This window comes from Erithacus rubecula (assembly GCF_903797595.1).
Source record: "Erithacus rubecula genome assembly, chromosome: 2".
Classification (NCBI taxonomy): Eukaryota; Metazoa; Chordata; class Aves; order Passeriformes; family Muscicapidae; genus Erithacus; species Erithacus rubecula.
Window position 1 is genome coordinate 79,775,786 of NC_136685.1, and position 25,938 is coordinate 79,801,723.

The 25,938-nt window shown below is 59.3% G+C and overlaps 1 protein-coding gene and 1 long non-coding RNA gene across 4 annotated transcripts; one reads left to right on the plus strand and one right to left on the minus strand.

Moving 5' to 3' along the window:
• Nucleotides 1-6,128: 6,128 nt before the first annotated feature.
• Nucleotides 6,129-25,502, plus strand: LOC306798461 (uncharacterized protein). 3 transcript variants are annotated; one of them, XM_079298490.1, is made up of 32 exons: nucleotides 6,129-6,676; nucleotides 9,766-9,873; nucleotides 11,260-11,415; nucleotides 12,096-12,227; nucleotides 12,352-12,543; nucleotides 12,628-12,711; nucleotides 12,827-12,945; nucleotides 13,090-13,204; nucleotides 13,469-13,555; nucleotides 13,868-13,983; nucleotides 14,161-14,305; nucleotides 14,520-14,626; nucleotides 14,747-14,825; nucleotides 14,987-15,109; nucleotides 15,184-15,315; nucleotides 15,574-15,830; nucleotides 15,948-16,071; nucleotides 16,235-16,429; nucleotides 16,712-16,867; nucleotides 17,342-17,562; nucleotides 17,869-18,046; nucleotides 18,354-18,500; nucleotides 18,726-19,124; nucleotides 20,631-22,133; nucleotides 22,544-22,624; nucleotides 22,847-22,933; nucleotides 23,058-23,149; nucleotides 23,357-23,442; nucleotides 23,992-24,058; nucleotides 24,181-24,344; nucleotides 24,619-24,753; nucleotides 24,963-25,502. In XM_079298490.1, exons 1-32 carry the CDS (start codon nucleotides 6,269-6,271, stop codon nucleotides 25,196-25,198), a joined length of 6,231 nt encoding a protein of 2,076 aa, XP_079154616.1. In that variant the 5' UTR covers nucleotides 6,129-6,268; the 3' UTR covers nucleotides 25,199-25,502. The 3 variants fall into 3 exon arrangements, with proteins under 3 accessions (XP_079154616.1, XP_079154618.1, XP_079154617.1); XM_079298492.1 differs by having other exon boundaries at nucleotides 14,750-14,825; XM_079298491.1 differs by having other exon boundaries at nucleotides 13,472-13,555.
• LOC306798474 lies at nucleotides 14,637-15,110 on the minus strand. The gene is made up of 2 exons (XR_013773361.1): nucleotides 15,011-15,110; nucleotides 14,637-14,852 (listed from the first exon to the last, which is right to left on the minus strand). It is a non-coding gene; the product is annotated as an uncharacterized lncRNA (long non-coding RNA).
• Nucleotides 25,503-25,938: the final 436 nt, after the last annotated feature.

The window sequence follows — 25,938 nt, forward strand, 5'->3', positions numbered from 1 at the left end:
GCTTGCCCTGGGGCACAGGTGGAGCAGCACCATCTGGGCAGTCTTGCTGTGGGGCTGGAGACATCCACATTCCCTAGGACTTTAAAAACTTGCCTCTTCCTTTGCAGGAGTATCTCAACGATGACACATGGGGCAGCACCATGTAAGAGAGAGGGAAGGGAGCACTGCTCTTAAAGAAAGGGAGGGGAAAGAGGATAGGATGGAGTTAACAATGGAGCTGGTGGAAGTGGAGAGGAGACTGGAACTCTGGACCCTGGAACAGGACCAAAAGAGGTTTATTTCTTCTCTGGATACAGCCTGTGGGAAAGTGAATGTTTTCCCCTGCTTCCTTTGAGGTCATACCAGTTACAGCTAGAAGCAGAAAGTTTTCCATGAAAATGGCAGTGGAGTGCTGGATGGTGGGGCTTTTCATAGCATGGGTCAGAGCAGGACTTGCTGTCAGTGCATCCTGCTCCTTATTCACACTCCAGAAGGACATTGCAGCTGGGATGGCCCAGGGGTGCTCAGCATTTTTAAGAGGAATGACCCTGGATACCTTATCCATCCCAACATCCCAATATCCCTTATATGGGTAGCCTTTGGACCAGCCCAGCTGTCTGGAATCAGTGTCCCCACAGTGGGGCAGCACCCAGTTCTGGGGCAAGCCAACCTGGCTCAGAGCACAGACAGGAGCTAAGATGTGCTGGCAGGAAGAAACAGCCCCCCAGCTGCCTCACAAGGCTCCCCAGGGCTGGGTGGAGGTGGGCTGCATGTGCTTGTCTCTTGACTACCTGTGAGCTGAGCTGTCTCCCTGGGTGGTGAGCTTAGGGCTCACCAGTCCAGGCTTCCTGCTCCTCCATGCAGTCCCAAATGCCCTGCAGAACAAGGTTCAGGTGGGACAGAACAGGGGTGCAGGCAGGCAGGGCTGTCCCAGCTGCAGGGCCTCATCACACACACACACAGGCCCAATTGTAGGGCATGGTGACACCCTGGCTTTGGGGTGACAGGTGCCCCTGGCGTAGCCTTACCAGAAGCCCCATCCCTCCCTCCTCTGGTGCCAGCTGGCAGATCCCTTCCCTCGCTGGCCCTGGCAGCTGGCAGGCCAGTATCAGCAGAGGGTCAGCAGGGAGGGCTTCCCCAGCTGCCAGCTCATGCCACTAACAGTAGCCTGGCTTATCCCCCTCCTTGCAAATGGGACAAGGAAGATGCCCAGCAGAGAGAGGCCTTAAATGAGGTGAGGCAAGTAGCAACGGGGCCAGATGTGACCAAAGCTGCTCTTAGCTCTGGATTTGTCTTGGGACAGGCACTAGGCAGCAAAAGCCAGCTCACCCTACTTCTGCCTATCCCATAAGTGTGTGCTGGGTGAGCCAGCAGCTCCCATGGATGCACAGCACCACTGCTCCTGCTCCCCAGCATCCCAGAATCTCCTGCACCTCACATGGCTCTGCTTCCCGCAGCCCAGAGCTGCCTGCCCTTCCTGGGGGTTCCCCCTCTCCCAGCAGCTGCTCATGTCCATCCCCAGGCACAGGAGGGGGGTCAGACCGCAGCCCATCCCCACCTGGCCCCAGCAGCTGCCCCAGCAGCTGGGCTCTGGCCTCTCCCCCTTGGCTACATTCACTGTGCCCCGGCCCACGGCTGCAGGAATGTCATTCCCCGGGCACAAGGGGCCTTTGTCTGAGCACAGACGGGCTGGGGGGCCCAGGCAGCATCTCAAGCTGGGGCTGGGGAGAGCCACAGCTGAGGGCCCGTGGGTGGGCAGCAGCTGACTCTGGCATGGCCCCACAGCTCCCACCCAGGCACGGCTGTCTGCAAGGGATATCAGGGAGGAAAGCCCTCTCCTCATCCTCCTTGTCCCTCCGGTACCAGCAGTGTCCTGCAGTCACTGCTGGCTCAGGAAGCAGCACCAACATCACACTAGTAAGCCTCAGCACCTGTGCCAAGGGATGCTAAGGCTCAGCCATCCCAGGAGGGAAGCAGGAGGGCTGGGACTTGGGGCAGGGGCCAGGAGCACCAGCTAGCAGCTGCTGGATTCGGCCTTTTTCAACAGCTGCCATCCCAGTGCCAGCAGCAGGGAATGTGCATGGGCTGGGGCTTTCCAAGGCCTGGCCACAGAGCATTAAACAACCTATTTATAGCACTTACATCCCTCCTCAGTAGGAATGGCCTCTGCTCCTCCCATACAGGGCTGGGTGCTTGGGTGCCACCACTGTCTCCATCACCAGCACCTTCTGGAATTCCTGACAGAAGGATGAGGTTTCCTAAAACCAAAATACTTTTGGGCTTCCTCCCTCTCATCTTCCTCCCCTTGTCATTTCTGAGAGCTCCCAGTGCTGCCCAGAGCAAGATTTGCAGCAAATCTCCTACATCTTGTGAAGATGCCCTTCTTCCCAGGATCCCTGCTGAATCCTATGGAGATTTTATCATGCAACAGCCTATTCTGGCATCAGCAGGTGCCGATGGTTGCCCTCCCACGGAGCAGAGATGCTGTTCTGGGAGCAGGCTGAGTGCTGGCAGGTCACTCATGGAAGGGGTGGCCTAAGCGGTGCCAGATTTGCCTATTGTGTGATGGGGCACGGGACTGCTTGGAGGATATTCCCTCCTTAGAAGAGCAGCAGCAACTAAGAGGAGCTGTACCAGGAGGTAGCAGTGCCATCTCCTGTCCAGATGCTGGCATGTCACACGCCTGTGACCCTCTGAGGTGGCCTCCCAACGGGTCCATCCTCTCCCAGAGGAGATGGAGGTGGTGGCTGGCTCCAGCCCCAGGATGTGCCCAGTGGGCTGTGAGCTCACCTGTGCTCAGCAGCAAGGAAGGGGCTGGGCTTTGGACAAGCTGAATTCTCAAGGCTTTGGGATGGCAGGGAGGAGAAGACATGAGGACAGCTCTGCACATTCCTGACACCACCCTGAGGACAGACCCCTGTGTGAGCTGCTTCCAGCCCTGCTATCTCACCAGCATTGCTCCACCCACAGGCTTTCCAGAAGCCCAAATCATCCTCATACTGCCCCAGGGAATCTCCTGCTCCTTGTTTGCTGGTGTCCAGCCTATTAACTGATCATCTGAGAGAAATAAGTAGAATGGAGGGGTGTACAGGCCCTGTTTAGGCTCAGGGAGTGGATCTCAGCCCTTCCCATCATTTAATAGGTGATACATGGTTGTGTAATTGATACAATAAAGAAAACGGATGCCTGAAAGGAAGTGGTCTTGACACATAACCAGTAAAACATAAGCCAACCATCTGGTGAGGAATTCTGAGTCCCTTGGTGGAGAGGGATGAAACATAGACAAGTAAAAAGTATTGAGAGACAGAGCAGTGATTGCAGGACCAGAAAGTCCTCCATGGACCAGAGAAGTTACAGCAAGGCTCTACATGTCTTCGGCTAGGAAGCACACGGGCAGGACTCTGTTGCCCTAAATCTTGCGTTTTGAAGCAGACAATAGTGAGATTTTGGGTTTTTTCAAGGTTACATTCTCTTTCCAGCACTGTGCATGATTCGACAGAGGAGCAAGTTTATATCCCTTCATCTCCCTAGGCTGTACTTTTGCCCAGTTGGAGGCTAAGGACCCTGACCTTCCAGATGGCGAAAGAGACTTGGCAAGATCTCTGCATTTTTGGAAGAGACAAAAATCTGCCTTTCTATGAGTCCCAAGAGCTTGTCAATTAAACCCTGCCCCACCTTCTTCCAAGTGATCAGATGTTGCAAGCACCTGGCTCTCAAAGCAGGGTGAGAGCCTCCTGTGCTCCCTCCCCAGGAACGAACAGGTTTCTGCACAGGCACATACTACAGCCTCTTTGTTCCCAAAGAATTTTCCATCCACTCCCTTGTGTATCTCGGCAACATTACACTCAGATACAACAACAATGTAACACTCATAGGCAACGCTCCCAGGAATGTGCCGCAACATCTGAGCACCTGGTCAGTAGCTCCCTTTCCCTCTGGGACTGGAGCACAGGATTCCCTCAGTATGGATGGAAGGATGATCAGTTCTCCTAGTTCAGGCAGGGTTTTTGCTAGGAAAAGGCTCCCCAGGAAATAAGATATCCTCTTTCCTCCATTACTGTCATCAGTCACGCTGACCTGGGATGTTGCATTTTCATCCCAGTGGTCCCCAGCCTGCTCAGAGCTAGGATGCTGCAAGGAGAGGATATTCCCAGTAGAGCTGTACTGCTGGGGAAATCAAGGCACTAAGCAAGGCTTAGGCAGGATTGGCTGCAGCACAGCGAACCCAGGAGTCTCAAGAGCAGGCCAAGCACCTCACCCGCTGCCTCCTTGATGGAAGGGGAGATGCTCCCTCCTGGAGAAACATAAACCCTGACATGGCTGCAGCCAAGTTTTGGCTCCTGCTTCCTTGGTGTGAGCTCTGCTGCTCCCCATGAGGCGGGCAGGACGGAGCTGGCGGCAGCGCACGGCACAGCCCTCTGACCACGGCACACCCGGAGCCTCCGGGAGGCCAGTCCCAAGGGGCTGACGTCAACCCCGGCCCTCAGAGCTCTGGGGCCATCGGGGAGCTGTTTCTGCTTTCAGCACATGGTGTCCTGTGCTGAGGCATGGCCAGCCTGCTTTCCTCATCCATGGCTGGCTCCCTGGGAAGAATCTGTGGGGCTGGGAAAGGTCGCTCTGGCTGAACTAACCACCCTTGGATGGGACTTACTGGGCAAGGGACAGCTTGCAGCAGGCAGGCAGGGAAATGGAGCAGTTGCTTTTGGTCCCTTGTGTCTGTTCATTCTCCTAAATTCTTCTTGGGCGAGAGCCAAAAGTAGGGCCTTGGCAGGGTTTTGGAAGGGAACAAGGGGAAGAAATGAAGACAGACATCCACCAGGAACAAAACAAAAGTTCGGCAGAGGAGGGAAGTAGAAGGGCACAGACATGGCCATGCACCTTCCTGCCTGCACCCTCACTCTGGCTAGCTTGTGCTTTCCTGGCTGCTTGCCCCAAACTAACTCAACTTGGAAACACTGGAACACATCTGGGAAGTGCAGGACACTCCTTACTATCCTGCTTTTGAGCCACACATGGAGCCAAATCAAAGCTCTTTCTCAGCGGAGTACCCAACTGCTCCTCAGTGTATCGCACCTTAGGCATCCCTTGCCAACTCTCCTTGTTGGCACACCTGGCCCTTATGGGAGCAGGGTGACAATTTCTGGCACCAGCAAGGAATGACAGGCGAGCATACTTTGGATTCAGCTGCCTGCTCAAGAGCTATGGCAAAGCCTTGTAGTGAAACAGAACCCCACCCTGCCAGCCCACATTTCTGTGGTGGACAGATATTGACTCTCCCTCGCCCCCCTTCTCTCCCCTACACTGCCACCCCAACAAATGGGGCCTCGGCTGTGAAGCAGTATCACTTTCAGGGAGTGTGTGTCGGGCCTGAAAGGAGGGGGCATTTAAATGAACAGCTGGGGGTTTTTTGTCGTCCCTTGCTCTGGAGCTGCTCCTGTCATTTGGGCTGGTGGCAGGCTCACGCTGGGGAAGCTGAGCAGTCCGGGCTGCTCGGGGAGAAAGAGCTGAGTGGTGTCCCGGAGCAGGAAGGCTCCCAAAGAGGGTAAGAGCGACCGGGGAGTGCAGCGGGAAGGAGCCCCTCCAGTGCTTCTCCCTCGAGCAGCCCCCGCTCTCAGGGGGGCGCGGACCCCCCAACTTCCAAACCGCGAGGAGCTGCCGAGCACCCCCGCTACTGCAGTCAGCCGGGGGAGTGCCGCTGTGCCCGCAGGCTCGGGGGCCAGCATGCCCGCCCCGCCGCTGGCCGCCCCGCTGCTGCGCGCCCTGCTCGCCCGCCTGCTGCCGCTGGCCCGCCGGCGCCTGCTGCCGCCGCTCCGCCGCCTGGGGCGCCGGCTGCGCTCCCGGGAGAGCCGCCAGGCCCTGCTCACCTGCCTGCTCTGCCTCCTCAACCTGCGCAAGAAGGCGGACGACTGAAGCCGGCCGGCACGGGCAGGGACGGGAACGGGACGGAGCCGGCGGGGCGCGGCGGCTCCTCCCGCCTGCCCAGCCCGCCGCGGGAGGAGGGACCGGGCAGGGGAGGGGACGCGCCCCGGCGGGGGCGGACGGCCCGCCCAGGCAGCCGAGACCGGACGGCTGCCCGTCCTCGCCTCTCCGGCCATGGTCGCTGGGCCGCCCCCCGCCCCGCTGTCCCCCGCCGCGGGGCCGCCCCGTCGCTGAGCGCCCTCGCCTGCCCCGGGCAAGGAGCCGGCGCTGCCCGGGCCATCTCCATCACCCGCTCTCCCGGACAGCGGGGGCCCCGCGCTGCCCGGGCCGGGACCCCCCGTGCCCGCAGCGGGCAGTGGGGAGGGCGAGGATGTCGGGCAGCACGGCCAGGAAGGTGCAGCCCTTCACCATCAGCACCAGGCTCTCGCTGCCCAAGTGTGCTGCGGACTTCTCCGGAGACGCCTGCCCCGGCATCGCGCTCGCCTCCGCGCTGGACAGCCACCGCGGCCTCCGCCGCAGCATCAACGAGCGCATCTCCCTCTACCTGGCCCATGCCCGGGCCGCCCCCCGCAGCCCCAGCCCCGCTGAGGACGGCGGCACCGACGAGGAGAGGCTGAACCGCAGCTCCCTAGCCCGCTCCATCAAGAAGATCACACTGTCCAACTGGTACGGGGACACTGGCACGGGAGAGGCGGGAGGACCCGGGGACCCTGCCCGCGCAGGCGGCGAGAGGAACCACAACAACAACAACAGCAGAACAGGGAAAGCTCAGTTCAAGGTAAGCGCTTCCCGGTGCCCCGTGCCCTCCTCTCGCCCCGTCTTCCCTGCATTCCCCCGTTCTTCACTGCCAAGGGATGAATAGGTCCTGGGGAGGCTGCGCCCATCCCTGTTGCCTTATCCCCGTGCCGTCCAGGTAGCAGTAGTTGCAGGGTTCCTGGGGTAGTTGTTTTTCTTCCCATGTGCCCCTCACGCACTTCTCTGTCCCGTCAGGCTGGAGGGCAGGAAGTCTTCGCGGATTAGCGGAGATGAGTTTTCCCCGGGGCTGAGATGAGACAGAAGAGCCCTGCCTCAGAGCCTGGCTATGGAGGGCTCAGCTTTTGAGATGCCTGTGCTGATGCAGTTGAGTGCGGGGAGCTGGGAACTCACTCTCTCGTTTACCAGAGGGGAAACGGAGGCTGGGAGAAGGGAAGTGACTCATGAAGGGCCACACAGCCAGGCAAAGCTGGGACAAGGCAGGGATCACGACCCAGGGCTCTCGGCACCCCACCCTCTAAGTCTGAGCTCTAGCAGGCTCAGAGGTACGAATTCAACAGTGCCGGAGTCTGGGCGACCCCCTCTGTGCTTGGGATGGGGTGGAAGACATCTCGGAGACGTCGCAGTTTCTGGCAAGAGCAGGCAGGAACTCCTTGGGATTTAACCCTGACCTGCAACTGCTGGTTTCCCGGCAGGATAGTGCTAGGGAGAGCAGCGCAGCCCACTGCCAAAACCCTCATCTTCATTGCCAATAAAGGCCAGGCACAGCCTCGCAAGAGGCGCCGCTTCCTCCGGCACGCAAGCAGCTCCTTGCTGGGCGGCCGGAGCCTGCGCAGCCCAAAGGGCAGCGGCATGGGAGCTCCCCTCTTTCACATAAGGGACACGTGCTGGACATGGTGGTGTGGGACTCTCTGGAGGCTGCCAGGATCGGCCCCTCCTCCCCGTCCAGCAGGAGCGTGTGGGGCTGAAAGAGGTGGGCAGGCTGTAAGATGGAGCTTTGGGAGTGAAAGAGGGAGCTGAGGGGCAGGGGAGAATGTGTGGGATGGCAGCTGGGGGAGAGGAGGGATACTATGTTCCACACAGAGCTTTCCCAAGCGTGCCCCGCAGCCCTTGGATTCGCCCTTCGCTCCTGCCCCGTAGGAATGGGGCTCCTCCGGGATGAGCACAGTGCTACCTCGGAGGGTCTGGCCCCGCTCGTCTTGTTCGTGGGAAGTCACTGGCGCCTATGCTGTGGGAATGCGGCAAGCATATGCGCCGTGTTAATTTTGCTTTTAGAGGGGGAAAGAAGTGTTTGCAGAGGCGGCAGCTGAGGCTGCTGCACTCGTGTCACGTGTAGCTTTGCTCATGTCACCAAGCCTGGGGTCCTGCTAGGGAGCGTTTCGCACTGCACCTCATGGATGCTGGGGCAGGCGCAGCTCTTTCTCCCAGGCTTCGATTGCTGAGGGAGTTTGTTGTTTTGCCGGATCGGGGACCCAGCTCCAGCCAGAGGGACCGAGGCGGGGGGGGGGGAGTCCCGGTGGAGCAGCTCTGCGGGAAGGATGAAGTCATCGTTGTGCTGGCAGCCCTGCTTTCCTGCGGCTGACGGATCGTGAGACAGGGACTTTAAATAAAGCTCCCGTGTCACCTGCAGGCTCGTCTCCCACAGCTGAACCCTAGGGGCCAGCGTGAGACATTACTGCACAGAACTTTTTAGGGTCTCATGCCTCACAGGCACTTCACATTTAGCTCCATATCATTCCCTAAATATGCATCCGAACCTCTCAGCCCCGTGGTCAGGCAAGGAGGTGCTTTCCCCTTCGGATACCATCCTGCTGAGTTCTCACTGTGACTGCTGGGCTGTGATTCAGCCTTGTACCCAGACTGTTCTTCCTGTTTGAGATGGGATGCTGTGGCATGTGGCAGTGGTCTGTCCTCTGCAGCCACAGGCCGAACTTAGCAGGCCCTTGGAAAGGTCCAGTGGTGCTGTTCTCCTACATGTTCTAGAGCTGTTGGGCCATTTGTAGAGCTCTGAGCCTTTTTTGTGGCAGCAGCTCTATGCTGGGGACTGCCATTTGTGTCAGGGCTCTCCTACAGTCCTGGAGAGATGGTGGGAAGCCGTGTTCAGTGCAGGGAGGAAATTCTGATTTGTCTAGGTCCATTTCCCTTGGACAGTATCCTCAGTTTGGAGTGGCTGGAGCAGCGGTAGGCTGGTTCTGGCTGATCCCACACCCCATTTGCAGTGGTCTCAGAGGAGGGGTTGTCAGGGCAGCACACATTGTCCATCACCCTGTTTCTATTGCCCTGTGCCTGCTTGGATGGCTGTTACACAGACAGCAGGGTGGCCCCAGGAAGGGAGTGGAAGGAAGTCCCTAAATTCGACTGTTATATCCAACAGCCCAAGAAAAGATCCATCTGTAGAGAATGAGGCTTAATGCCCTTGGGCATGATCCAAACAATCCCACGCACCTCTCCTCCTGGGGCTGTGCTGCATCAAGGATAAGGTAATGTGGAATTCATCCTGGACATCCTCTCTGCCTGGCTGCAGTTCCTGGACTTCCTTCCTCCTGCCTCTCCTGCTTCCACCCTCACCCCTGTCCTTTGGAAGCCCTTCCCTGCAAACCAGCTGCCCCTTTAACTCATCTCCCAGCTAGGCTGAGATCAGGGATCAGCAGCTGAGAGTATTCAAGTTCATGATGTTGGAGTTAATGTCATCCTGTGCCCTCATGCCTCTGCCCTATTGTCCTGGAAGAGGGCAGAGGAGTCTCACTCTGAACATCCTCAGATGACCAGGGACTAGTGTTGATCACTAAATGGGTTTCTGCTGGCTTTGGAGTCAATTCAGGGAGGGAAAAGGATGTTGAGGGTACTGGGAGCTGAAATGAAGAAGGCACTGAGCAAAACAGGCTTAGGAACTCCTGCCACTTGCTGAACACGTGGTGGGAACTGTGGATGCTGTTTGGAGGAGCCTGGCCTAGATCCATAAGGAGGGGATGGGCAAGAGCTCAGCCTAGCAGCGTCTGGGTATGGCCAGCAGCCGCCTCTGGCACGGGGAGCTGGGTGAGTGCTCCTCTGTCCCCTTGGCTGCTGGGACAGTTAAGCACTACCAGGCTCACAGCTGTGCCTTCTTGCCTCTAGGTCTTCCTCAGGAAGGATGTGGACGTGGAGGAGAAGCAGCAGGAGCCTGGGAGTGTTCAGACCAGTGTTTTCTGCTCTCCAGTGGACAGATGTTCTCCCTTCTATGTGGTATGTCCCCCTGCTCTAACATTACGGGCCATGCTCAGCTTGGAGCTGAGCACTGAGGCTGGTTGCTCGTGGTGTGCCCAGGTGTGGATGGAGCCTTGCCTCTTTCAGCAAGTGCAGAAACAAACTGGGCATGATGGGGCAAGGAATCAGCCCCCCAGGCAGCGCCAGAGATTTTATTGCTTCCAAGGGAGGCAGAATATGGGCTCCTCCAGCCCTGGCTGAGCCAAGTGACTAAAGGTCACAGAGTCACAGGAGGGCCTGAGAATCTGTGTTTCTATTTAAAACAAAACAAAAAAAAAAAGAAAAAACAGAGGATTTCTGTAGTTCTTGTGGTTAAGTAGAACAGGCACTGGAAAGTGAGTCCCATACTGTCAGCAGGGCAGCACATGCCAGAGTGTTTAGAGAGCCTGAAACAGTTGCCTGAACCCCACCATTCCACAGGCTCCTGGAAAATTGTTCCCTGGTGGGCTCAGAAGCAGCTAAGACCCTGTGGGGTAGCTCACATCCAACCCTCTCAAGGAGGAAGGGCTGGCCCCAGAAGCAATTTCTGCCTGCTGAGAGGAAGCAGCAAGCCCTGCACCTTTGGGCTCCTCCTGAAAATGCTCAGTTTCCTGTTTGCCACCAGTTAGTATGCAGTCAGATCCCCATCCCTGGGCACAAGGGTGGGAAGTAAATGCCCGGGTGATGGTGCTGTCCCCTGGGCTGCATGCAGCTGGGCCCAGGGCTGAGTTTGGAGAAAGGCCAGCACTTTCATTGGCTGACCTTTGCTGTCACCCCTGGCAGAGCTGGAACCCTGACAGAGGGTTTCGTCAGCGTCTACTGCCCACAGGGCCAAATCCCAAGGGAGATGCTGTGCTCCCTGCCCCCTCCAACCACTCACTGGGGATGGGAGCCTTGGGTGCCACCAAAGGAGTGGTGGGGCTTACCAGGAACCTGCCCCATGGCCCCTCCATCCCATCTCCTGCAGCATCCCTCTGCGTGACACCAAAGAGATGCTACAGACATTAATGCTCCTCGCAGGGATGCACTGCCTCAGGCTGGGGGGGCAGCAAGCACAGCATCCATCTCCAGTGTGGATGCTGGGACCAGTCCAGGTGGTGGGTGCCATCCCAACAGCCTGGAATGACCTAGGGAGTGATCTACTTGAGGGACAGTCCAGCAAATCCCCTGCTGGCATTGCAAAAGCCACCAGTGTAGCTTTGGTAGAGGGAAGAGGTACCTCAGTGTGCTAGAGGAGAACCCCAAGCATGTAAGTGGAGGAGTGGAATCAAGAATAAGGCATGTTAACCTACTTCATTTGGGTTTCTGAACTGTTCCTGGGAGGTGTTGGGGACGGCTCCCTGGGGAAGCACACTGACACCCCCCACCCTGCCTTTGTTCTCCCAGCTGGCAGGATCCCCAGTGTCATCACCCCAGAAAGAGAGCCCTAAAGGCAAGGAGTCTGCTGCAGCACCAAGATGCAGTGGGAGAAGTGGTGTGGGAGCAGCCCCTCTCCTTGACCTGAGTCCTCTGATAGCCCAGTTCAACCGGGAGATGCTGCAGGTGAGGCAGGCTGGGGCACTCGCCCAGGGGGCTGCACGGGAAGTGGGATGGATGGAGGGCCACCGGCAGCCTTTCATGTGAGCTGTGGGGTGGGGTGCGCCGCAGGGAGGGTTGAACTCCCAGCCCGAGCGAAGCCATGGTTGTGGCATGAGATCATGTTTGGCTGCCTCTGCCTGGCTGTCAGCCCCAGGGAGAGGGGGTCAGCCCACACCAGGGCCCTGCTTCCTCTCCATGTGCGCATGCTCCTCCTTTCCCTGTTCTCCTCCTCCTCCTCTCGGACCCTGTCCCTCCCCAGCAGCGTGGGAACCGGGATGGTGGGAGGGCTGCTTCCATGCCACAGTGGGAAGAATACATGGATGTCTGCACTGGGAAGCAGGCTGCAGCCAGGAGAGATGCTTTGTGATACTGGCCTGCTTGGGCAAGCCCAGCTTCTCCTGCTGGGCCAAGGCAGATGCTGGAAAAAAGTGAGGTGCTGCACACCTTTGTTCCCCTATTGCCACAGCTGCTGTTCTGAGTACCTGTGCTGGCCTGTTGACTCCCAGAGCAAACGGGTTGTCAGCTGAAAGGGTGCACTCCAGTGCCTGTCCCAGCTTTGGGAAGGTTTGGGCTTGGCTCCCCAAAGCCATGTCCTTGAGGCTCTGGTGGAGACCCCCAGCCACGTGGCTGTTTGTATGGTGCAGGCAGAGAGCTGGGTGCGGGGCAAGCTGCGGGACCTGAAGGACGGCTGTGACCTCCAGGACTGGGAGGAGGTGGCTCAGACCTTGCAGAGGGACATGAAAGACTTTGAGAACACCCTGATAAAGCTCAATCAGGTGAGGCCAGGCAGGGCATGGCGTGGCATGGCTCCCATTACCTACAGCACCCCTGTCCCTGGGCTCTCTGCAGCAGAGGGTCCCTGGGAAGCCCTGATGGTGAGTGGGTCCCTTGGCCCCACAGATGGGTGAGCAGCTGATGTGGAGGGCGAGCCCCAGTGCTGAGGCTGTGCGGAGGCAGCTGCTGGCCCTGCAGGACCAGTGGCAGCTCCTGAAGCAAACGGCTGCCAGCCAGAGCAAAGCCCTGGGCGGGCTGCGGAGCCTCCAGGACTTCAACAGGAAAGCTGAGCGCCTGGAGGCCTGGATCAAGCACAAGGTTTGGGGGATGGGAAGCACAGGGTGGGGAAAGGCTTTCCCCCCTGGCTTTCCCCCCAGCTTCTCACACCTTTGCCTGGCCCAGGAGGAGAAGCCCTCCCTGGCAGCTCTCCTGCAGGAAAGCCCGGACAAGATTCAGCTCACCCGCCGCATCCTTGACTTGAAGCAGGTGAGAGGCTGCTGGGGGGCTGCCAGCCTGTCAGGGTCCCCAAAATCTTGAAGCTGAGGCATGGCACAGGTCGCTGAGGAGGGATGCTGATGTCTTTCCTCTCTGCTCGGGCCAGGAGGAGCAGCAATTCCAGAGTCTGCACAAGGAGCTGAACAGCCTGGCCCAGAAGCTGGAGAAACAAGGCAAAAGTGAGAGCAGAAACATCTCAGCCCGGCGCAAGCACCTCAACAAAATGTGAGTGAAGGACACACAAGCAGGGCTGAGCCAGGCACCAGGGGCTGACAGACTGGGAAGCAGAACCCCCCAGACGTCCTGGCCTGGCTCTGCTCCCCTGACAAGCACAGTCTGTCATTCACCTTTCCCCTCCCACCTGCTCAGGTGGCTGCGGCTGCAGGGGACCCTGAAGGAGCACCACGAGGCTCTGCAGCTGGCCCTGGAGGTGGCCTCCTTCCTCCAGCAAGCAGATATCCTGCTCGGGACCATCCATGCAAAGGTATCTGCACTGGAGCCAGGTTCACCCTGGTATGTGGGGCTGTTGTATGGCCTGAATGACACTTGGTGGGCAGCACCTTGCTCTTATCCCCTGCGTGGAGTCTCCTGTGGTCCCAGCACTCTCAGCCTGGCTTTTAGGGAGAGAACCAGGGGATGGGGAAAGGGAGCCAGGTTGCAAGTGCAGCTTTGCACCGTTTTTTTCTGCTGGAGCTGGGAGCAGGACCCCATCCTCCTCCCACTGCTGACCTTTGGCCTTTTCTTACAGCAGAGCAGCATTTGCAGTACAGGGAAGCCAGGGGAGAGTGAGCCATGCCAGGATCGGGATGTCAGGGACATAGCCAGCCAGGTGATGGTGAGTGCAAGACTCTGCCTCATCCTCTGGGCACTGGGCAGCATCCTGACAGAGGGGGAATGTGAGCTTTCCCAGTCAGCTCTGCCACCAACAGCACTGTGGGCTCTGTGGGCGCCCCACAGCTGTGTGGGTGGCTGAGGCTGTGTGATGGATGGGGGAGTCTCCCTGGGAGCAGCCAAGGACCAGGATAGGCACTCACTGCCTCTTCTGCCCCCTGAGGGCTGGTTGTCATCACACCTTCCCTATGGCCGTGGTGGTTCATCCCTCATGAACCCTGTCTCCATCACTTCCCAGCTGCTCTCTCTTCTCCAGATGCTGGATGTGACCGTGTCCCAGCTCCTAAACTTGCAGCCCAGCCTGGAAGCCCGAGTCACCTCAAAGCACCGAGACGTAAAGGAGAGTTGGGCACAGCTCCAGCAGGCACTGAGGTAGAGCATAGCTGGGCAGGAGCACCAGGATCCCAGCCCTGATCTCCCAGTGCTGGAGCCAGAGGCCTGGGAAAGACCTGGGTTAGCCCCTAGCATGCTGTCTCTGGGGCACCAGCTCCACTCAAGGTCTCCCTTCACCCTCTACTCCCCTGGGCTTCCCTTGCCTTCCTTTCCCAGGACAGGGAAGGCTCCTGCATGGGCAAGCAGTTCCCCAGCTGGCAAAGCTGCAGCTCCAAATGTTGAGCCTCAAAGAGACAATAGCAGTCGTGGGGCTGTGGGTAAGGAAGCAGCAGCCAAATGGACAAGAGGAGTCAGCAGCATGGTAAGCACTGTCTTCCTCCAGGTATCTTCAGCTCCTCTGCTTTGAGAAGACAAGGGAGCCTTTGGGAAAGGGGTTCAGGTGTTGGGCAGAATTCAAGCTGAACACTCCTGGATCTGGTCCCACCTGTTATGGGAGGTGATAAGTGCCAGGGCAAGGGCAAAGCAGGTGTATGCTTTGTGCTGGCCAAGGAGGAATTGGAACCTTTGTGCTGCAGGTACCAAAAGATGTGCTAGAGAAGAAGGCAGAGCACAAGAAAGGAGAGGAGAGCAACCCTGGCTCCCCAGCAGTGGGACAGCCCCCTCATGGAGGGGACAACAAAAGGTACCAGCTCGTGGAGGTGGCTGTGGGAGCAGGACAGAGTCAGAGGGGACAGGGATGGGGTTCCCATGTGCAAGGGGGAACCTTGCAGTCCTGACTGTCCCTCTCCTCTCTGTGCTGGAGGAGGAGAGAAGCAGAGGCTGAGTGGGGGATGCGGCAGCCGGAGACCCAAGTGCAGGACGTCTGCCAGGCGGTGAATGCGGTAATGTCTCTCCAAGAGTCCCCTTTGCTCCCTGCCCATCCAAGAGGAGGCTATTGGGGAGGGACTCACTTCCCTGACCCCCTCCTGCTGCTCATGGGCATGCGTGTTTGTGCACACACACCTGGTCTGGGCACTAACCCAGCATGTCTCCTGCTCCTCAGAGGACTTTGTCCCCATACAAGGACAATGTGGGAGTCCCCCCATGTCCAGTGGCGAGCCTGGAGGCAGCACAGATGCGGCAAGAGCCCCTGTCCCCCAGCTCCAGTGCCAGAGCTGTGCTCCTGGTGAGCCTGCTTGGATGTGAGGTGGGGGAAGGACACAAGGTGGGGCCCATCCTAACTGTCCTCCCTGCCCCCAGGAGGGGCCAGCAGGAGGGAGGCCTCCCAGGAGCCCTCAGGTGGAGGCCATGCTGCGGGAACTGGGGGAGTTGTGGGAGGACCTGCAGAGGAAGCACCAGGAGAATGGCATAGTGCTGCAAGAAATTGATAAGGTATGTGGAGTCTGGGCTAGGGTGGGCACAGGGCATGCTCCATTTGTAGCAGCTTGCTGGGGATGGCCAGGTGAGGCTGGCACCTGTGGGGCCTGGAGCTCCAGCACTGGCACCAATGTCTCTGGCTGCCCTTGCAGATGGCACACTTCTCCCACTGTGCTGCCTGTGCCCCAGGCACCCTCAGTGGGATGCCAGCATGGCTCCTGTTCCTCTGGGTGGCTCAGAGCCAGGCTGATGGGTTCCCTGCTCTCCCTGAAGGCACTGAGGCTGGTGGGGGAGCTGGACCAGGCTGAGCGCTGGCTGCAGGACGTGGCTGGGTCGCTCTTAGAACCAGCTGCCATGAGGAGCCCAGAGGAGCTGCGCCAGGACCTGGAGGAAATGAGTCGGCTGGAGAAGCAGCTCCTGCTGTGTGGTCTCAAGCTGCAGGCACTGCGGGAAGAAGTAGCGGGCGAGTCACCCAGTGAGCACGAGGGGACAAGGAAGATGCAGAGGAAAGTGGAGATGGTGGAGGAAAAGTGAGTCCTGGAGGAGGGTTCCTCTTCTCTGGTCCCCAGGTTGGGTGGGGAGGAGGATGTTGTCTCTGAGGAGGTGCAGAAGCTGCCAGCACCTCTGATGAGCACCTCTCCCCGCAGGTTGGCACATGTGCAGGCTGCCCTGCGGCACCGGGCAGCAGATCTGCGGGACTCCCTGGTGCTGTCTGAGTTCCTGCAGGACCTGCAAGAGGAGGAGGCACGGAGCCAGCAGGGATCTGCAGCGGTGAGCAGTGGGGCTAGGCTTCCCTTGGGATCACACAGCACCTGGGAGTGACCAAGGGTTGATCTGTGGTTTGCAAGGGGACCCTACTAGGTGCTCCCCTCCAGCCCAGCTGCCTGCGGTGTCACTGCCCATCTCTTACATCTGGTGTTTCTGCTGGCTTCAGTCAGGGAGTGGGCGATGTGGCTCGCAGGGGTGTTTTCCCCCGCTCTCAGCCCAGGCTGAGAAGTCTTCAAGCAGTGAGGACATGAGCCGCCCCTTGGGAGAGCTGCAGGAGGCCATGGAGATGCTGAATGACGTGGCAAAGGAGCGGGAGCGGGTCATGGAGGTGGCAGCAGAGACGGAGAACCTGGAGCGTTTGGTAAAGAGTGGGGATGCAACGGGGTGGTTCATCTGCAGCAGGACATGCCAGCTAATTGGGACAGGGCACGTGCTTCAGCTGTCCTCAGTCACACACAAGGGCATTGGGATTCATGGGGACCCCTCCCTGCGAGGCTGGCATCCTTGTCTCTGCCATGCCTGGCACCTGCCCTTTTGCAGCTGCGTGGCAGGGTGGGGTGGGCTGGGGCTGTGTGGCAGGTGGTAGCACAGGGGCTTCTACCCCGGGGCTAATCTCCCTTTGTGTGCCCTCCTGCCCATCCAGGTGGCAAAGGTATCCCCACAGCTGGAGGCCCTGCAGAGCAGAGCCAAGGCACTGTCTCAAGACATTGCCTTAGCAGAGAACAGCTTCACCACGGTGAAGAGTGAGAAGGACCTGCAAGGGCTGCAGGGCTTGCTGAGCTGCCAGCAGGAGATGGAGGTGAGTCAGGGGAGCACTGCCAGGGAGGTGTCCTGCCTGGCTGAGCTGTCCCAGAGAGGCACTGGCCCCCCTCCAGGGGCCCAGGTGTTGTAAGCCTTGGCACAGTGTGGCAGGGCAGGCTGGAATTTTCCAGTGGAGCTGGGACCTGCCTGCTCTGCTCCCCTCTGATAGCATGGGCCAGGCAAGGGACAGAGCTTACATCAGCTCCCATATGCCAACACCCAGCTACCAGCACCTCCCTTGTCTTCCCACTGGTGAGGAAGCAACTCATGCACACAAGGCAGGGAAGCCAGGCAGTTTTGTGCCATTCCACATATTCCACTCTGTGCTCCCCACAGAGGCTAGCTCTGCCCACTGCAGAGTCCATGTACTGGCATCCATCCTCTGTCCCTGCATCCAAGGATGCAGGAGAGTCCAGCCTGGGTTCAGAGGGGTTGGATGCATCTCAAACCTTTCCTGCCTTGTGATCTTCAGCATGCAGTGTCACAGAGCCTGCAAGGGCAGCTGGAGGAGCTGGAGAGGGCGGCTGCCCACTTGCAAGAGCTGTGCCCCGCTGGGCAGTGCCCCGTTAGCCGGGAGCTGCAGGAGACTCTGCGGGCCTGGGCAGGGCTGCGAGAGCTGCTGCGGGAGACCCGGCTGCGCGTGCAGCAGGCCAGCCAGCTCCGGCGCTTCTTCAAGGATTATTTAGCCATGATGTGAGTGACAGTGAGCTCTTGGGGTTGCTTCTCTGGTGGTTGAGGGGCAGCTGGTGAGAGCATGGCATTGGCAAGTGTGTGGGCAGTGCTGGAGCTGCAGCCAGGCGTGCCCGTGGGGAGCCTGGAATGCAGGGTTGCACCGCAGCTGTCTGCAGCCCTGCAGCATCTTGTCCTGCCCCAACAGCTTTGCCACAATACCACCGAGCTGCTTCCTGCTATCCCTGAGCATGGGAATGGCTTCCCTGGGGCCTGCAGGGCTGAAGAAGGTTTGGGTCATTCCTCAACCTGTCTTTCATGTGCTCACAGCTCCTGGACAGAGGACACACGGGCTCGGATCTTCTCTGAAAGCCCAAGCAGCTCCAGTCTCCCGGAGACTTCCTGTGAGGAACTGGAGAGGAGAATCGAAGAGAAACTCAAGGAGTTTGAGGCACTAGAAGCAGCAGGGCAGCAGCTGGTGTCTGAGGAGCACTACCTGAGTGCAACAGTAAGGACACGGCAAATAGGGTTGGGGGAAATTCTCAGCTCTGCCTGAAGTCCTCTGGGGACAGACCATGAAAGAAAGAGCAAAGTGTGGGTGCAGAGCCCCATTAAGTGGGATGGGGGCAGCTACACATCCCTGGGGCTACTCAGGCCAGGAAGAAGTTTCATCCAGTGGATCCTGAGATCTGAATGATGTGACTGTGACTGTATCCAAAAACCTCTTAACTGCTCTGTTATGAGATATCCTGGTAGGGCCAGTGTCCCTGGGCCAGGAGTCCTTGCAGGCTGCCCAGCATCTCTCCTCCCCTCAGATCAAGGAGCGCTTGGAGGAGCTGCAGAGCATGCTGGGCTGGGTGCTGGTGCGCTGGCGAGCACAGAGACACCAGCAGGATCTGGGGAGCAGGCAGGAGGACAGGAGGGACCCGGAGAGCCTCTCAAGCACATCCCCCACTGGTCAAGTGAGTACCCAGCCATGCTGAGACTGTCAGGGAGAATGACCAGCCTTGAGGGTGAGGGTACCAGAGGCAAGGGATGGAGTGGGTGGTGCAGAAGTAAGGGAGGGAAGTGTGCCAATACCTCTGTGAGTCTCTGAGGTTCAGGCAGGGCAAAGGGAAGGCTGTCCTGAGAGAATGCCTGGCTCCAGCAGCCTTCCTTCATGTTCCCTCTCTTGCCTTGCTCCCCAGGAGCAGCGTGCCTCACATGCTCCATCCCACCTGGAAAGCATCCACAGCCCGGTGAAGTTCATGCCCTGCTCCCTCCTCGAGCCTGTGCAAAGATTAGAGCCCAAGCTTCCAGAGAAAACAGCCATCTCCCCACCCACATCACCCCTCTCAGATGCCCCATCAGGAGTGGAGCAGAGCTGGGGGCAGCCCAGCAGCAAAACACCCCATGATGTGGAACCCCCCAAGGAGGCTGCCAGCTGGGATCCTGCTGAGACCTCCATGCTGCTGCTGCCACCACGGGGCCCCTGTGGTCTCGGGGAGACAGTCAGCCTCATCCTCAGCATCGGCAAGAAGGGCGAGAAGAAGAAGGCACAGCTGCTGGCCAGCACCGAGCAGCCAGGGGAGGAGGCACTGCCCACGGTACGGGGGGAGGGAGGGCGGCTTTGGCAGGGCCATGGGCAAGCAGCCAGGGAGCTCTCGAGCTGTGCCCCATGCAGGCTGGGAGGCTGCAGGGTAACCCCCAAGCTGAGACCCCTCCAGGCCATTTCTAAGTGTGAGTCTCAGGAGAGGGGCCTTTGGCCATGCTGGTGCTGCGTGATGCCTTAGGGCTGAGGCTGGCTTGTGCCACCCACTTTGCCTGTGCTCTCCTGCTGCAGCTCCTTGCCCACGCTGTCCTCTCTGTGTGTCTCTTTCTCTCCCCTTGCTCAGCTCCCTGCCACTAAACACTCAGGCTGTAAAACCTTTTGGAAGCGTTGCCAGGGGCTTTTAGGAAACACTTGGGGTAGCTTAAAGCGAAAAAGAAAGGCGCCTCACCAGCTGGTGGAAGAGGTAACGTCCTGGGGAAGGCTGTGCATGCTGGGCAGAGTGGCTGCATGGCATGAACCTGCCTGCCACCAACCCTCCTGGCCATGCTGCTGTCCCCTGCTGGCAGTGGTCCATTGGGAGAGAGAAAACTCTTCTGGTGCTGTGGGGTCCAGAGTGTGGGTTGCTGGGACATGTGAGAAGGGGGCTCAGGCAGGGCTTGCTGCAGTTTGGCCCCTCATTCAAGTAGTTTTGGTGGCCATGGGAGGTATGGCTAGCTGGTGACCAGTGGGAAAGCCTGCCTGCTCCATTGCTGGGGGGCAGCAGCAGTTCCTTGTGTAGCCAACTGAAGGGGACAAGTGTGGTTGGGGCTGTGTGAGTTGCACGTTTTGTAGGGTGGGGGTCTCACTCCAGGTTGCTTGGCTTGTGACCCTGAGGCTAGGAGTCAGGGAATTTGTTGGGGCTTTCATCTGTTTGTTGCTCCACAGCTGGTGCTAAAGGAGCTCCTCACACACAGACCTAAGGGCAGCCAGGCTCAGAAGCCCAGGAGAGACGGCAGGAGGACAGAGAGGCTGGAGGGCATTGAGGCAGGGTGAGGGGCTGCTGGGCTGCCAGGAGGGTTTTGGTAATGGGCACCATCCAGCCTAATGGACACAGGGATACACTGCTCCAGCTCCTGCAGACTCTTGCAGGTCTGGAAGCCTGGAAGAGGGTCTGCAAGGAGTGGGAGGGGAAGGGTCAGCACTCAGTCCCTGCCCATTGCTTTACTGCCTGGAGCATGCAGGGCTGGCAGGCATGGACAGCAGTGACTGCTGTCTCAGTAGCCACCCAAAAGTGATCGCTTGGAGGTCAGCAGTGCCAGGGAAAAGCTGTATGGCAGTCAGCCCAAGCTTTACCACACCTGGGAGACTCCATCTTGGGCAGATTCCCTTGTCTGCCTCTACCCTGCCTGCACCAGTGTGGGAGCAGCGCTCAGGGGACCGAGGTGAAGCTCTGTCATTCCCAGCACTGCATGTACTGCTGGCGAGCATGTCTGCCTGCGCTTGCAGCTTTCCCAGATGCAGCATGGAAGGGGGCAGCTGGCGCAGGGTGCCATGGGGATCACTCTCTCCTCTGTTTCCCCAGGTGCAGGTGGAGGCCAGGAGCACCTGCTCTGCGAAGCGGCCGCCGGCTGTTGCGCGCCGCGCCGCGGCACAGAGCGGAGGGCCGGCGGTGTCCCACACGCTGCCCAAGGCCGGGGCTGGCTGTCTGTTCCCCAGCCTGCAGCGGCGGGAGCAGGCCCGGGCGGAGCAGGCGCGGCTGCTGACCCTGCGCGGCATCATGGGCGACAGCTCCCTGCGGCCCGCGCCCGACGAGTGCCACGGCCCCAGCCACACGTGGCCCCAGAAGTGCGGCTGGAGGAGGGGGGGGCCGGCGGCGGCTGCTGCTGGGCCTCAGCTCGGGGAGCTGCTCCTGTACGTCAGGAACCCGCTGGTGCAGGACATCGACGCCGAGTGCGGGGCGGCCCCTCAGAGCCCCTGCCTCCCCAGCCCCAAAATCACGTGCCCCCGTGTTTCCCTGGGCTCTGTGCTCAGCCTGGAGCTGCCACGGGATGCGGTGGTGCTGGGGTGCCGCCGAGGGGCTGCGGCACGGCAGCAGGAGGCAGAGGGGCGGGAGCAGAAGCAGGGTCGAGGGGTGAGGCCTTGGAAGCCCACAGCCACGCATGGAGTTGGATGGCAGGAAGAAGGGCACAGTCCGCAGAGGCCCAGCAAGAAGTTGGGGGTGTCCCCCAAGAGTGAGCAAGAAACGTGGCTTGAGGAGGTGAGCTTCAAGGCCAGCCACAGCCAGCGAAGGGCACACTGTGCTGGGAAGGAGCCCCGGAACCTGCAGCACCCTGGCAGCACCAGCAAAGACCTTCTGGACTTGAGGCCGAGCCAGCTGTCCCGTGTCGCTGTGGGGGATGAGCTGGCCACCCGCTCTGGCCAGGATGACAGCCCCACTGCCGCTGGCAGGGCCAGGCATCACAGAGCCGCTTGGCTAGAGCTCGGATCAGCCCCTGCCAGCATCCCAGGCAGGGCTGGAGCCATCCCCAGCCCCGCCTGTGCACAGCAGCCAGCCAGAAGCAGCCAGCCCAGAGCGTCCCCAGCTTCCCCTGCCGCCTCCACACAGCTCTCTGTCTTTGAGTGTGCAGTGGGGTCTCCACAGCCCCAGAGCCATGCTCTGGGCACTAGGGAAGTTTGCCACCCTGCCCACAGGCAGTTTGAGGAAGAGGAGGAGGAACTCCAGGCCATCTGGGATGGGGCACAGGCACGACGGGCACAGAGCCCACCAGGAGGCAGCTGTGCCAGCCACGGGACGGGCAGCAGGGCAGGTAGCTTGCCCAGCCCCAGCACCACTGCTGGCGGTCCCCTCATCCTCTCATCAGCCAACAACGTGCTAGTGGCCAAATTCAGCCTTCCCACCACTGCCCAGCTGCTCCACAGCCCCTCCGGAGAGAAGAGCCCTGGGGTGGTGCACAGTGGCAGTGGCAGCCCTGATGGGCACAGGGTTTTCTCCCATGTGGAGGAGCTGGTGTCTGCAGCCCCCTTGGATGCCTCCAGTGCCTGGGATCAGCGGAGGCACGGGCAAGAGGAGAGAGAGAGCAGCAAGGTGAGATCCACAGGCCAGGGACTCTCCCTCAGGGTCTGGTAGGGGGCTGGGGAACACTCAAGGCAGCAGCTGGATTACCCACTCCAGCAAACATAACCTGTATTTGGAGACTCCCTGGCTCCAGTGGCCCCTTTTCTTCAGCTGGTGGGGAAAGGCTAGGTGTGGTATTTGGGGTCCCTGCAGCACACACACCCTCCACCAACCTATAGCCTCAGAAAGGTGGCACTTCACCCCTAAAGCTGACAAAAGCCCAGCTCCTACCCAGGTGAGAAAGTTGCTCCTCATTGTCATCCCACTCCTATTTTGCCATTACTCACCAGGGACGGGGCACACAGACCTCACGTGCATGGAGGCTGAGCTGGTACCTCCAGCCCCAGAGAAGTTTTCGCTCACCCTCTGTGCCCTTGCAGGTCCTTCCTGGTAAAATGGAGTTTCAGATGATGGAGGGGACACTGGAAAGGAAGCACGTATTGCAGACAGGAGGGAGAAAGGTACAGACATGGCTGTGGGGCTCCTTTGGGACGGGGGTGCTGGGACATGGCAGGGCATGGAGGGAAGCCAGAGATGTTCCTGGAACTACCACGGCAGTGCTGCTGGCCATTCTGGAAGAGCACAGCCTCAGAGGGGCTGGGCTGCATTTTGAGCAGCATGAGACCATCTGTCTTCTCCCAAAGCTGTTGGCATCACAGCTGTCCCCTGCTTGTGTCCCCCAGGCCAGCTGCCGGGCCTGGGGCCTCTTCCATGCCGTGCTGATGAGGCAGACGCTGTGCTTCTACCAGGACCGCAGGGACAGCCTCAAGGTGTGCTGGGGACTGGGGGGATGTAGGAGGGGGCTGGCAGCAGGGTGATGGCTCTGGGCCCCGTGGCCAGGGAAGGCAGAGCCATCCAACCCCGCTGCTGCTCTTGCTCTCCCTTGTGCTGCAGAGCTCCGTGGTGGCCCTTCCCCTGAACCTCTCCGGGGCAGTCTGCACCCCAGATGCTGAGTACACCAAGAAGACCAACTGCTTCAGGCTTCAGTGAGTCCCCAATCCAGAGCAGCAACCACAGCCCTCCCCAGTGTGTGCCTGCTGGGGCAGACACATACCAGCATCACCAGGCAGGACCAGCTCAGTGCTTAGATGAAGATTTCCTTCCTTCTTTCTCACCTGCTTCTTCTTTTTCCTGGTCTGGTGGGGGCTGTTTTATCTGCACCCTACATCATTGTTCTTCCCCTCTCTCTGCAGGTTGCAGGATGGCTCTGAATACCTCCTGAGGGCCCCCACTCAAGCCCTCATGAACGAATGGGTCTCAAAGCTGCAGCAAAACTCAGGTGAGCTGCCCTTGCCGGCAGAGCAGGGGCCCAGCTCTGTGTGGTTACCATGTTTGTTCTGCCCTTTGCTGAGCTCTTTGATACATGGGGGTCTGAAGAGAAGCAGCACAACATTTTACTCTGATTTATGCATCCTCCTAGCCTGCCTTGGGAACAGTGTTTCTCTGCCAGGCAGGATTTGGAGGCTTTGTTTTCACACCACATACACAGCTATAAATCAGGAATAGCACAACTGACGTCAGTGGTGCCTCAGCAGCAAAAAGCCCGTGTCAGGAAAATTATAATTGTGCCTTGGTCTTCCTCCATATCCTCTGGGCTTGGAAATGCCTTGCTTGCCCTTGAGGCAAGGAGACTTGTAATACTGAGGTCTTCCTGTTGCTGTACCCATACCTGAGGAGTTCAAGCCTTACTATGAAGTCGTAGGCTGGTTGTCGGGACAAAAACAGGCACTACAGCAGGAGGCTGGAGGAGCCAGCCATGCAGCATGGGCTCTTGGATGAGGGACTGGCATGCTGCCAGCATCCAGCAGGATGTTTGCTGTGCCCCCAGGTTTCCCTGAAGTGGATTACTTCCAGGCGGCAGCACGGCATGTCGAGGGCACCACTGGTACCGGCAGGTGAGTAGCCAGGAGCTGGCCAGCTAGGTCTTGCTATTCTCTCTCCCACATTTGCCAGTGAGTGCTGCTCCAGCAGGATGCTGGTGGGCCAGTCTGGTTTGCTAAATCTCTGCTACTTTCAGTTTCAGCAAGGTCTCCAGCCTTGGGAGCTCCCACCTCCAGGGCCATCATCAGGTCACATCCACTCAGAGCCAGGAGGTTGTGGTGTTACCCTGCCCGAGCACACTACTGCAGCAGCCTCTGGGCAGCCAGGACAGCCCAGCCAATGGGACTGTGGCAGCAGCAGGTAACTTTCCTCTCTGGCTGGGTTGCCACTGTCCCCTAGCTCTCTCCCCAGCCCAGAGAGGTACATGGGAGACAGCTGGGGAGGACTGAAGGCTGTCAGTCAGCCTTGTGTCAGTGTCGTATCTGGGCTAGGAGTCCCAGGGCTTGGGGCAAGGAACATTTACTTCACTTCCTGGGATGCTGAGATAGTCATACATTGCCCTCTTCTCTTTGGGGCTGTCACAGGGGTGTCCTGTGATGGCCTTGCCTTGTGACATGTCTCCATTTGGCTTCAGAGAATGCTCAAGGGCCTGGGCACAAGGAGCAGCAGTGGTCACCCAGGGCGTCCCCTGGGCTGTGGGACAACATCTGCCCAGAAGATGACAATGGGCTGGTGGCCAATAGGAGAAGGTCCTACTCCTTCACCTCAGGTACAGTCCTGGTGTCGCTGTCACCGCCAGGAGGTGGAACCACTGCCTCTGTCCCCACCGACTGCCTAGGACAAATGCGATGCTGCTGCAGCACGCACCTGGTCCTACATACCTCTGCCCTTGGCTGCAGCCCCCATTTGGGGAGGGCCCTAGAGGGTTGCCAGGGCCTGCTGGCACCCTGCCCCTTCACTGCCTGCTCCTTCTTGCAGCCACCTACCAGAAGATCACGCCGCTGGCCATGCCCAGGGAGGCGGTGGAGGCCGGGAGCAGTTACTCCGTCACGCTGTACATCGGGGAGCAGGTGTCGGCCGTGCCCCGGGCACGCTGCCACTCCTTTGTGGCACAGACAGGAAGCGCCCGGGACACACGAGGGGACAAGACCACCAGCCCCCCTCGCACCAAGAACAAATCTGTCTTCAAGAAGTTCTTTGGGAAGAAAGAGTGAGCCCAAGACAAAGGGAGAAAATGCCCTAACCTGCCTTTTGTTCTCCTCTTGGCCCATTCTGGCATGGTCTCTACTCCAACACCAGTTCAGGGCTCAATGCCTCCCCGGGGGCAAGAGGCTGTGCTGAGTGGCTCTGCTCCAGCCACCCGTGCCCCAGCCACTGCAACCCCCAGCCTCAGCCTGGTGCTGAGCACCCCTCCTGCCCAGTGCTCTCCCTGGGTGCTGCTGCTCCCCAGGCATCCTAATGACACACAGCACAAGCAGAGCAGGCTGGATGATGGTTTTTATTAAAAGATAAATAGGCGCTTAGTGTGGGAGCGTTTTTGTACGGCAGCACCCATCAGAGGAAGGGAGCTCTGCAAGGTGCTCCTTGCTAAGGAGTCAGGGGAGCTTCAGGTCAGGAGGGCTCTGCAGTGAGCTTCAGTCCTGCTTGGGGGGGAAACCTGAGCCGTTTGGTGCCTTTCACAAGGATGCTTTGTCCCGTGCTTCCCCTCTGCCTGCACTCAGCCCAGCTAATCCCACAGGCTATCTGGGCCCCTTTTCCCTGCCCTGGGAGCTTAGCGGGGAAGTCACTACCTACAGAGTAAATACTCCTGCCTGCCAAGCCTGCCCAGCCTTCCTCTCTCACAGGATGGCTGCCAGCCTAGGTCACAGCAGGTGAATGCTGTGTGACCAGACTGGAGCAGGGGTGTGTGGTTAGACCCCCATTCCTGCAGCACAGATATTTTTGCTGTAACTTC

What these genes read in the sequence shown, in the direction of transcription:
- LOC306798461 (XM_079298490.1), top strand. Translation starts at nt 6,269, where the DNA reads ATGTCGGGCAGCACGGCCAGGAAGGTGCAGCCCTTCACCATCAGCACC. An exon ending in GTGCCAGAGCTGTGCTCCTG is followed by an intron (nt 15,110 to 15,183) that starts GTGAGCCTGCTT and finishes CCCTGCCCCCAG; the next exon opens with GAGGGGCCAGCAGGAGGGAG. An exon ending in ACCGCAGGGACAGCCTCAAG is followed by an intron (nt 22,934 to 23,057) that starts GTGTGCTGGGGA and finishes CTTGTGCTGCAG; the next exon opens with AGCTCCGTGGTGGCCCTTCC.